The sequence below is a fragment of the Micromys minutus genome (genome assembly GCF_963924665.1).
Source record: "Micromys minutus genome assembly, chromosome: 10".
Taxonomy (NCBI): domain Eukaryota; kingdom Metazoa; phylum Chordata; class Mammalia; order Rodentia; family Muridae; genus Micromys; species Micromys minutus.
In genome coordinates this window covers 33,290,420-33,302,858 of record NC_137979.1, presented here as the reverse complement: position 1 = coordinate 33,302,858, position 12,439 = coordinate 33,290,420, and the positions used below count along the sequence as shown (strand labels likewise).

The following is a 12,439-nucleotide window of genomic DNA, read 5'->3' as shown; positions in this document are numbered from 1 at the left end:
ATCCACTGAACTGCTTCTTGTAAAGAATATAAGGTTGGTTACCCACATCCTACCTGCCCCTTTCTCTCTTCCCACGTGGATTCTGGGTTATTCAAGACCAATTCTTGAAGGATTGCTTGTCTCTTTATTGCTTTTGCTCCTTTTGTTTTTTGCTTAATCTTTTTAAGCAGGGCATGGTGGCACATGCCTTTCTTTCACTGAGAAGCAGAAGCAAGCAGATCTCTGAGTTGGAGGACAGTCTGGTTTTTATCCAGGCCTGGGAGGGCTTCATCATGAGATCTTGTTTCAGTAATTAATTAACCTTTCAAGTTGGTGTACATAATAATGGATTTATCATGGTGTAGATTACACTGTTCTCTTACCTGTGCCCACTGTTCTTTATGAGCTTACTCCACCTCCAGCTGGATGGCTCCTCCCTGTCCATTTCTGCCTTCCTAGTACAGGCATTCCATTACCCTACTTCCCACCACCATTAAGATCTCTTCCCCTCCTAATCCTGTTTCCAGTGTCATGACCTACAAACACATATATGTGAATGTATTCACAATTTTAAATCTAGGTTTCACATACAGGAGAAAATACATACAGTATTTGTCTTTGGTTTTTGATCCTTTCAGAGACATTTGATTATGTGAAGATCTACCTTTGGGCTCCTTATTCCTGCCAGTGATAATATTTGTACTTTTTTTAATACCACCATGTTGGCTGCTGTAGCTTTAGAGTGAGCCTTGGCATCAGCTAGTGTAGGTCCTGTAGCTGTGTTCTTTTCCATTAGTGGTCATGTTGGCTGTAGTGGGTCTCTTGCTTTTTTATGTAAACGCTGGAATCATCTAAATCTGATAGCCACAAAATGAATTGCTGGAATTTTGACTGAGATTGTACTAATTCAAGATCAAGTTGGGAAGAACTGACATTTTGATAGGCTTGAGTCTTTGCACAAGCATAAAGATTTCTTTATTATTTTGTGAGTAGCTGTATGTTTATGTGGGTGTATTTGCTCACCCACGAATATGTATGTGTAGGCTAGAGGCTGATATTAGTCTTCAGTGATTTTCTATCTTTTTGTTTATGTCTTTGTTACTGTTTTGAGACAGAGTTTCTCTGTGTAGCCCTGCTGTCCTGGAACATGCTTTCTAGACCAGGTTGGCCTCAAACTCAGAGATTCTCCTGCCTCTGCCTCTCAAGTACTGGGATTAAAGGTATGTGCCATGGTGATTTTTTACCTTAAAAAAAAAATAAAAGGATTTAAATTTTTCTTTGACAATTTCATACATGTAAGCATGCATCTTGATTATATGCACCCCCACCTCTCCCTTCCATTCCTCCTAGGAACTCCCAACACATCCCTGTCTATGTTCATGTCCTCTCTGACTTTGTTAATAATCCACATAGTAGTTTCATTAGTGCTGCCTATTGGAGTGTTGACTGATCTTTTTTTTTTAAAGAGTTACTTATTTTATTTATATTTATTTATATTTACAGGTTCAGAAGTTCAGTCTAGTATCATCAAGGCATTTATTTATATGAGTACACTGTATCTGTCTTCAGACACACCAGAAGAGGACATCAGATCCCATTACAGATGGTAATGAGCCACCATGTGGTTGCTGGGAATTGAACTCAGGACCTCTGGAAGAGCAGTCAGTGTTAATGACTGAGCCATTCCTCCAGCCCCCCATGTTGACTGATCTTTGGTTCACTATAGCACCAGAGAGTTCCTGGGTGGTCATCCCATGGCAAATGTGATGGTTTGTATATGCTTGGCCCAGGGAGTTGTACTTGGGAGGTGTGGCCTTGTGGTTGTGGGCTTTAATACCCTTGTCCTAGCTGCCTGGGAATCAGTATTCTGCTAGCAGCCTTCAGATGAAGATGTAGAACTCTCAGCTCCTCCTGTACTATGCCTGCCTGGATGCTGCCATGTTCCTGCCTTGATGATACTGGACTGAACCTGTAAGCCAGCGCCAATTAAATATTGTCCTTATATGAGTTGCCTTGGTCATGGTGTCTGTTCACAGCAGTAAAACCCAAAAAGACAGCAAGAAAACAGCATTTTACAGCATTCCTCCTCATCTTCTGGTTGTTACCTTCCTTCTACCTGTCTTGTGTCAGACAAAATCCCCTTACCCTCGTGGAGTTAACAGGTTAATGTGGGTAACAAAAAACAAAAAATGTAGGCTGTAAGATGGATATTGTGGAGAAAAAGACGAGATCCGAAGCATGGGGGCACTGGAAGGAGGGTTGCAGGTTTTAGTAGATGTCAAGGTCTCACCAACCAAGTGACAGCTGAAATAAGACTCAAAGGGATGGAAGTGTCACTTGCAGATATCTAAGATAGAGCATCAAAGATCTGCTGGGGGAGCAGTAAGGAGAACCCTGTGGCCAGAGTAGCTCAAGATTGAGAAGAGCAGCAAATGAAGTCAGCAAGGAGACATCCTGTGGGCCTTGCACACCATTATAAAAGGTCTGGTTTTTATTCCAGCTGAGGTGGAAAGCTGATGGATAGTACTGTACAGGGACAAGGTATGATCTGACTTGGGTATTAACAAGATCTCTGTCAACTTTGGCTGCTCTATAGAGAAGGCAGGAGATGACTGGCAGCCAATAGTAATGACGTATGTGAGAAAGGGGGCAGCTTCACTAGTAAAAGTGAGAGAGGAAGAAGCAGCCGCCTCATGGGCTGTAGAGCAGAGGGTTCCTAACCTGTGGGGCGTGACCCTTTTGGGTATCAAATATCAGATAAGCACATCAGATATTTATATTACAATTCATAACAATAATATAAGTAAGTAGCAACAAAATTATTTAATGGTTGCGGGAGGTTACCAGAGTTTAAGCGACTGTAGTAAGGGATCACAACATGAAGGCTGAGAACTGCTGCCCTAGAGGATCTGTAGTGCCTTGGGAATCTTAAATCTCTCTCTCTTTTTTTTTTTTTTTTTTTGTTTTTGTTGTCTCAGCCAAGTTCTTGCAGTCTTGAGGTGGAGAAGGGAAACCAAAGCAGGAGGAGACATGGGAGACATGGGGGAAATTCAGAGAGGTGAGGAAGAGGGCAGGAGGGCAGGGCAGGGTGCACGCACTGGTCGGTTCTGGGGAGGCACCCACACACAGATCCATCTCTGGCCTGACTTGGTGGCCGCAGGAACATCGAGGAAAGACCACAGGTCTTTGAGACATTTCAGTTCTTCCTGTCATGAAGCGGCTGCCAAGAAAGGCCGGCTATTTTTCAGGACCTCTAGGGCTCACTGGCACTGAGCCAAGGCGGCTTTGATTGGGCGGTCACCAGTTTCCGGAACTTACTCTCCGTATCCACGTAGCCATCACCTCTCTTCTTGGAGTGAACCAACTTCCCGGCTACTGTCACTTCAAAGAACCCGGTGACCTGGGGAGTCCCCAGATGTCCAGGCATCCGGGGAACTCATGTTCTCGCTTCTCCTTGAACTGGAGATACTTGGGCTTATAGCCTCCAGCTCCACAATACACGACTCGAACGGTGAGCGCCATTGCTGCTCGTCGCATCCCCGCACAAAGCCTCCTAATATTTTTTATATAAACGTTTTGCATAAGAGCATTTTGAAGAGGAGGACATTGGTCTAGGTCTTAAAGTAATTTTCTGAGCCAAATCAGGAAATACTAAGTCCCTTAGTGGTGAATAATCAGGATATCCCACCTTTGTTTTGCTACCTAAAAGCCCACAGTTCATTCCTCAGACCCTAGACACACATTCTCCAGGGTATTGATCTTATTTGTTCCAGTCTCAGAGCTAACACCACCACCATCCCCTTTAATAGATTGTCCTTGACTTCCAGCTGAGCTTATCAAGTTTGTTAAAGAGAAACGGAGTTAGAAAGAGCTCAGCAGTTAAGAGCTCTTGCATGCAACCTGAGTTTATTCCCAGCACCCACAAAGCAGCCTCACAAATGCCTGTAACTCCAGCTGCCGGGGTCTGACCCCCTCTTCCAGCCTCTGCAGGCACTTGCACTCATGCGCATACACACAAATACAAGTAGTATCCTTTTGCTGTTTGTGTTTTCTGAGACGCTTTCTCTGTATAGCCCTGGCTGTCCTGGACCCACTTTGTAGACCAGGCTGGCCTCAAACTCAGAGATTGGCCTGCCTCTGCCTCCTGCGTACTGGGATTAAAGGGATTTGCCACCTTGCCCAACAAAACATAGGATCTTAAAAAGAGGAACAGTGGGCTGGAGAGACGGCTCAGTGGTTAAGAGCCCTGTCTGCTGTTCCTGAGTTCAATTCCCAGCAACCACATGGTAGTTCACAACCATCTGTAATAGGATCTGATGCCCCCTTCTGGTGTGTCTGGAGACACCTACAGTGTGTTCATACATAAAATAAAATACTTCAAAGAAAGAACACCACAAAAAAATTTAAATGATTATCAGAGAGAGAGAGATGTGAAGTGTGTCTCTGCTACTCACTTGGAAGCCATAGACAGTGCTAGAGCAAACACTTCCTGTCTTCCCTGAGAGGGCAGACACTTGGAAAGTTAGTTTGGTCTCAATGGAATCCATTTTTAATAACTTCTGCTCTATGAGTCACATAAATCTCAGCAGCAAGATCTCATCTTACCCTTTGGTTTGCTTAATAGTCACACAATTAAAAGAAGTTTTAAAGAAATATGGTAGAGGTGTTTGCCTGGATAAGTATTTAAAAAGAGAGCTGCATGCAGGGTTGTAATAGGAATTCAGCTCAGCTCTGTTCTTCACTGTCAGCAGGCTGCAGAGGTTGTTTCTTCTTTTTCTCCCTCCTCCTCTCCCTTCTTTCTATCCACATTCAGAATGGGCCTTCCTTCCACAGTTAAACCTCTCCAAAAATGCCCTCAAAGACACATGTAGAGGAACAGTAAGATGGTTCAGTGGGTAAAAATCACTTGCTGCATATGCCTGACAATCTGAGTTGAATCACTAGAACCACAGCAGGCAACAATAGACTTCCCACACATGGTTCTCTGACCTCCACATATGCTGTAGCTTGCATGCTTTGTACATGCACTCACATGCAGCATACATATATGAAATAATAATTAAAGAACAAGAAACACCCTTTGGTAGTTGAGTAAGAATGGCCCCCATAGAATCAGATTTGAATGCTTAGTCACCAGAGACTGGCACTATTGGAAAGGTTGAGAGTTGTGGGCCTTGTGGGAAGAGGTGTGTCACTGGGCTTTGAGGTTTCAAAAGACTGCCAAGACTAGTATCTCTCTTTGGTAGTTGGCAGAAAAGGAATACTCACTCAGTGAATGTTTATTGTTAGTATTACCAAGTGCTTCTCATATTCTTGTGAAAGAATGTGTTGCTTTCATCTTTATAGTGATGATGAGGCTTCCAAGTTTGACAGCTTTCTCTGTCATGTTAATCACTGTTTCTGAAGGTTTTTACAGTGCTGTTCCTATATCCTGTGAAGAGCCAATGACTAGCAATCTCCAAGGCCAGACTGGGCTACTAAGCAGCCCATTGTCTGTGGCATAACATTGATATCTGATTCTCTAAATGCTACCTAGGTGTCCCCTAGCAAAACTCTTAATTTGTTTTTATTTTATGTTCATTACTGTTTTGCCTGCATTAATGTCTTGAGGGTGCCAAAAGTCTTGGAACTGGAGTTAAAGATAAATGTGAGCTACCATGTGGGTGCTGGGAATTGAACTCAGGACCTCTGGAAGAACAGTCAGTGTTCTTAACCAAGCCACTCTGGAAGGGCAGTCAGTGCTCTTAACCTCTGAACCACTTCTTCAGCCTCCTGGAACTCTCTTCCAGAGTTCCCACTGAGATGTCAGGAGGCTCTAGTAAGGCATGATACACTCGGTTTGAGGCCTTGCACCATAAACAAAGCAAAACAGAATTTACCTATTTCACATTTTAAAACTTCTGTTAGCTAGTGCTTGTGCTTTTATTTTATTTTATTTTTTTGAGACAGAATTTCATGTAACCCAGGCTTTTGCCTGGAACTCAAATGACCAGGGCTGACCTTGGACACCTAATCATTCTATGTCTACCTTCCACTTCTGGAACCATATTTTTATGGTTTTTACTTTTTTGTGTGTACACTTTCCCATATGCTTATATTTCATAATTTAAAATTTCAAGAAAATTACTCTCCCCAAGGTACAAGGCCATGTTCAGTACAAACACTTCAATGGTTTCTAGAACTAGAAGTCAAATTCCGTGTTAGGGTTTTTAAAGATGAATCTACTATATCCTCTGGATGGCTCTAGAAGCTGTGACCAGAGAAGAAATCCTTAACTGAAAGAAAAATCCAGATAAAGAGAGCATTCTATTTTCTCAGTATTACTGTCTTCATCCAAGTAAGGACAAAAATTGCAGTTTTGCCTTCTTTACCACACTAGAATTCTGTTTTGAGTAGGAGTTTAAACTCGGTGATGTATAAAGTTGCTATAATATAACCCCCAACAGATAACCTGCCTTACCTCACATACTTCTTTCCATGCACCTGAAGGCACTATTTCCTGAGATATCTGTATATTTTGCCTATCTTGGTCCACTTTTCTCTCCTTCCCCAAAGCTAGCTCCCATTTTAAATCCCCTTTGCCCACCCCATGTGCCCAGTCACACACACACCCTCTAACATACAGATTCCCAGCTTGCTTCTGTCCTCAGTGGGGCTCATCTGAGGCAGCTTGTAATAAGTATTTACCTACCCCCTCAGGGCATGTAGTCTTATTAAGGGCTTGGCCTTTTCTTTCTCAGTGTCATGGAAACATGAGGGATTTTGAGTAACAATTGAATATTTTAAAAGGATTATTATACTTCCTTAAAAGATAGTGGCTGGGAGAGGTACAGGGAAAGGCAACAAGGACTAAGAGACATTAGTGGCCCTCAGGCAGACAGAAGTAGAGATTCTGAGCATATTTTAGAGGTGGAACAGGATATAACTAATGCCCTAGACTTAGAGGTGAGGAAAGGGCTTAGGTCACTCCCAGGGGCTGCCTTAACTCCTAGATAGATTGGTGACTCCACTTCAGAACAGTTTTTAGAAAGAAAGAAAGCTATTTGAAATTCATTAGATTTAGAACACTTATTAAACCTTCTAATGCAGTGTTAGGCAGTTGATACAGAAGCTAGAAGAGGTAGAAAACCACCATTTCATAGTTAGGATGTGAACCTACAAATTGAAATCCACTTCTCAAGGACTTAAACAATAGTGTCATTTGCCAGCTCATACAACCCAGACGTGGCTTGGTAGTGTGGTAAGGTGTGATCAGAGTTTTGTCTTAATATCTCTGCAATGCTCTTAGCTCTGCCCCGGCTGTAGGCTGAAGTCCTAGAAGAGACAAGATTGATATAAACTTGGAGCCTTCGGTACAAAGGTGATATTTAAATCCAAGTGACTGGATGAGGTCAACTGATGGTAGAAATCCAAGTAGAAACACAAGGTAGACATAGTAAAATGTACAAGAAAAAACACTCAGTTAATCCTGATTTTTGTTCTTGTTGAAACCTAAACCTATTCCTAGCACCACAGACATTTAGTCTTAAAAAGACAATGATGTCCATCCAACCATCTTTCCCATTGATAATCTTCTGCGTACTGCCAAGTTGCTAGCCAGTTGGTGCTTCTCTGACAGAAAATGTATTTTTCATTAAGATTTTTCTATTCTATATTTAGAACAATTAATAGAGTCTCACTGCATCCCTGTGAGGATTATGAATTTTCATTTGATATTTGAGCAAACTGAAGTTTAGAAAGGTGACTCAGCTAAGATCATTAATTACTGAAAAGTGGACCAGCTCAGGATCCCACTTGTCTAAGGACCCCTTGCATGTCTAAGGACCTGGGTTCAAAGCCCCTGTACTTTAAAATACGACAGCTTAAACTGGGCTTTGCTTTATCAGCACACATCAATCTGGTGTTTGCTACTAAGGTTTTGGGTCTAAATTTTATTATTTTTTCCTGTAAGTACCAGAAAGGCAGCTATTATTGCCATCATAAGTAAAACACAAGTGAAAGCATTTTATAACTGTAAGGCACTGGACAAATGTATATTGAAGGCCAGTTGGGTTAGCATTTTCTTCTTCCAAGCTAGGGTGGACTGGACTGTTTTAAATAGGGAACAGCACAGTTGAACATCAAACCTGACTCGGCTCAGAGCATGTAATTGAAGCTTGTGAAGCTACCGGAGCTGTTCCCGTGATCTCAAATTTAACGAGGACTTACTGAGCACTGGATATAATCAGAGGTCCTTCTCTACTGCTCTTAATAAGGACCACTGGATTAGATTTTGAGATTCTTGGTCCTCTTAAAAGGTAGTGGTAATTCATGTGCATTAACACACCTAACATCCCTTATGCCTTTAGAAGAATCATTCAAGAGTAAAATGTTAACTGAGGGTCCTGGATGGCTGCATGCTGGCTGGCCCACATTTCTCTGACACACACACACACAAACAAATCTTATTCTTTACATCATGACATATTCAATGATAACATGACCCACAGCTAACCACACCTAACTTCCCCTGCTACCAAAAATGAACCTTCTGCTCACTACTTCCTCTGCATGTTTTTTTTTCCACCTAAGTAACTTTTAAATCTGTGCTGTCCTTTAGGGATGCCTACTGAACACTCAAAATGTATATGCTGTTCAATCCACAGATTTCAAAATGCATGCGAAAGTATTCAGTAGTCATCATTGAAATGTTAATATTTTGGGTATAGCAGACTAACTAAAAACATTAAAACTTCACCTGCTGGGCTGGAGAGATGGCTCAGCAGTTAAGAGCATTGGCTGCTCTTCCAAAGGTCCTGAATTCAAATCCTGACAACCACATGGTGGATCACAACCATCTGTAATGGGATCCAATGCTCTCTTCTGGTGTGTCTGAAGACAGCTACAGTGTACTAATATACATAAATCTTAATTTTAAAAAATTTACTTGTTTCTTTTTAAAATGGCTACTAGAAGATTTAAAATAGATTTGTATTCTTGTGCTTTTGAGATAGGGCCTTACTGTCAAAATGTATGGCCCCAAACTAACAATTCTCCTGCCTCCCCCTTTCCTAATGTTAGGATTACAAATATGACCCACAATGCCCAGCTTTGCAATTCTAATCAGAGTGCTCTTGCAGATCATCACTCACCTCTCAACCATTCATTCTTCCTTGAATGCTGAAATGACTGAAAATTCTCAGTGTGGGGGTCAGACATCTGAGGCAGGTATGCCCTGTGTGATTTTCAAACTGAAATAGCTATCAGTTGGCAGTTAAAGAATTCAGACTTTGCTTCACAGGCAGCAAAATTATTAATCATGTGTGGCACATATTAAATCAGACAATGTCTTCTTGGTACTCACACATAAAAGAAAATCTTGGGACTAGAGAGTTGGCTCTGTGGTTAAAAAAGCACTGCCTAGTCTTCCAGAGAATCTAGGTTCAATTCCCAGCAACCACATGGCAGCTCACAGCTACCTGTAAGTTCCAGAGGATCTGACACCCTCGCACAGACACATATGCAGGCTAAACACCAATGCACATGAAATAGATCATTTTTTAAAAAATCCTTTGACATCCTATTCTCATCCCTTCTATATTTTAATCTACTTCTAGTCACTAAACTGTCAGCTCTTCCTGAGAAATGTTATTTCCCACCCCCTTAGTCCATAACTAATCAGTCACTTTACTTTTGAAGTACTGTCTACATAATTTCCCAGTTCCTTGTCCTAGGCTCCTTCTATACCATACACTACAACTAGAGTTAACACCTGTCACTAAATTATTCAGTTTAAAAAAAAAAAAAAAAAACCATTTATTTCCACATTGCCTATAAAAACAATTCTTTAGAATTAAAGGATTTTTTTTCTCCATTTTAGACAAGGTCTCACTACATAGTCTAGGCTGCATCTCCCTCAGCTTTCCAAAAGCTGAGATGTCAGGTGTGAGGCACCACATCCAGTTTTCAAGGCTTTCAGGCCCTTTTTTTCTTGGTAAGTTTCCCTTATAGAACCTAAATGGGTTAATATATGTAAAGTACTTAGAATCCTATCAGGCCCATGCTTAGAACAGCATGTCTTAGTTATTATTAGCAGTAGTAAATTGGAAGATGCTGTATATAAAACACTGCTACTTATTTTCCTTTTTGAACATCTCATCCTCCAAAGTAAGGAGTACTTTGAACTATCAATAATAGAATAAAGCGACTGGCATCGCTTTCCTAGCAACTTAGATATCTTCCTGCCATTGAAAGAACCTGTAAACACAAGCCAAATTTACCACAAAAATTTTAGACTCACTGGGGTAGTAATGAAATGGGGTAATATTTCCTTCATTCAAAAACTGGCTTGGTGGTGGTAGAATGCTTGCTTAGCATTTCCACAGCCCTATCTGTTTAGCACCACTCAGGGGTAGAGAGTACAGCAACTACAGAACATGTTCAAGGAAAACAAAGCCCAAAAAACATGTAAATAAGCTTTACACTTAGGCCTCTCACACTTGGGCATATATTAAAATAACCTGGGAATATTCAAGAATATTGTCATCTGGATCCCATTTAGATTTATGGAATCTAAGGTTAGGGCTCAGGCGATAAAGCTTCATAGGCCATTTGACATTCCATGAACAATCAAAAGTTTCACAGGTAATACTGATGTACAACTTACCAATTATTGGTCTTGTCAAAAGAAACGCTATGCTTGAGACTGGACATTTGTATGCTTTTGAAAAAAGAATACTCATTCACTGCTTTATGAAGAATATGTGTTTATGAGTAGCCTTCTAAAACAACCTTCCCAAAGCTCCAACCCCTGGAGTTTAAGGCTTGAAAAAAAATATATATATACACATCGAGGTCATATAAACATGTCTTTTTTAAATCTGGCTTCTATAATTTCAAAACAGAGTGACTTGTATAAATATATACTTAGCTATGTGCAATATTTACAACTTAGATTTTACAACTGAAAAACCATATTGACCCTGTAAAGATGAAAAAGTTGGCATTTTGTGGTTATAATTTCAAAAATGTCAGAAACAGTTTTACCTCAAACATTTTATAATAAATAGCACCGCACGCAGTACCATCCCCAAAGAATTACTGCTCACTGGCTTACTTTATCCCAACAGTTGAGGGTATCCAAGGACGGAGGAACCCAAGAACTTGGACAGAGCATTTTTTTTAACGGACAGTAGAGACCGACAAAAAGCTTGAGTCTTCAAAACCTTACAGCAAAGCCCCCTTTACCCTCCAGTCCTGAGACAGCAAATCCTGTAATTCTCCCTCGTCATCACTGTCCACATTCTCCTCTTCCTTTTTCTGAAGTTCTTTTATGGTCAAAACCTCTTTAAGTTTGTTTTTTATTTCATCCTGGCGATTCCGCAGTTTTTCCACTCGACGGTAACACTCAATCTGTTCATCAATCTCTCCAATCTGCCGGTCCAACCGTCCCTCCTCATCCTCTTCAGCAACGATCGCTTCAGAGATAGTGTTGACTTGCCTCATAGCCTTCTGAAACTCGTCCCACTCTTTGTCCATCTGATCTTTTGGAGCATCAACCTTCCGGACCTTTGCATCTACCTCGGGGTCGTCGAAGAACCCTTCTGGCAATGCTTCGGCAGTGTTCTCTCTCCTTTCCACCACTTTTTCGTGTATTTCTGCTTTCTCAATTGACCCTGAATGAGGAACTAAGGGGGCCTTGGGAGGATTTGTATTAAAGGGATCGTTTGGCAGCACACTGCTTGTTGTCTCCCTCGGAGAGGCAAGCGAGTGTTCTCTGCCCTGTGCATCGGGGAGATGCTTGCTGCTGTCCCTTCTTTCTTCCCCACCTCCTTGCTCTTCTTCGTCCTCCTCTTCCTCATCGTCATAATCAGGGAGTAAACCGAGTCCAGGTTTACTGGGGGCCGCCCTAACGGCCTCTTTTCCCGATTTCTCAAAGTTGGTGGATGAGGCTGAGGTGGAGGGCTGTACCTGAGGCCCCACAGAGGCCTTGGCTTTCTTAGCGTCTTGGCTCTCCACATCCGTCGCTTTCCTCTTGGTGGGCTGAGGCGCAGTGCCGGCCGATGGGCCCTGGGTTGCTCCCTTGGCGCCCTTCAGCTCCGCTACTCTCTCCCGGTGCTGCTTTCCCAGAACATGGGTCTGCCACAGGAGCTCGCTCTTGACCGGGGTGTTACACAGCGCGCAGCTCAACTGCCCCAGACGGTTGTACTTGGCGAACGGAGATTCTATCCTCTTCCGGTTGGTGCTCAGGCGCTGCTTCTCTCTCATCAACCGCCTCAGTTCTTCCTGATTCACCACTCGCTTCCCCGCCGGTGTACGAGCAGAGGTGGAGGACGCCATGTTTGCGCCCCGGACTCAAGATATTCTAGCTTCCGATGCGTGATGACGTCACTTCCTGTTATGACGCTGATTGGCCGAAGCTCAGGAGTGTGGGCGTGGCGCCAAGGTTCGGAGTCCGCAAGTTAGGGGCTGGACCGTTGAA

The 12,439-nt window shown here is 42.3% G+C and overlaps 1 protein-coding gene and 1 pseudogene across 2 annotated transcripts; both read right to left on the bottom strand.

Moving 5' to 3' along the window:
* Positions 1–3,239: 3,239 nt before the first annotated feature.
* On the bottom strand, positions 3,240–3,566 carry LOC308425559 (selenoprotein W-like; annotated as a pseudogene). Its single transcript has one exon. The product of its transcript is annotated as a selenoprotein W-like (transcript).
* Positions 3,567–10,774: 7,208 nt separating this feature from the next.
* On the bottom strand, positions 10,775–12,301 carry ZNF830 (zinc finger protein 830). Its single transcript, XM_080922861.1, has one exon. The coding sequence runs from the start codon at positions 12,295–12,297 to the stop codon at positions 11,185–11,187; it is 1,113 nt and encodes a 370-aa protein (XP_080778987.1). The 5' UTR covers positions 12,298–12,301; the 3' UTR covers positions 10,775–11,184.
* Between the last annotated feature and the right edge of the window lie 138 nt (positions 12,302–12,439).

Coding starts and splice junctions, on each gene's coding strand:
- ZNF830 (XM_080922861.1), bottom strand. CDS start 12,297: ATGGCGTCCTCCACCTCTGCTCGTACACCGGCGGGGAAGCGAGTGGTG.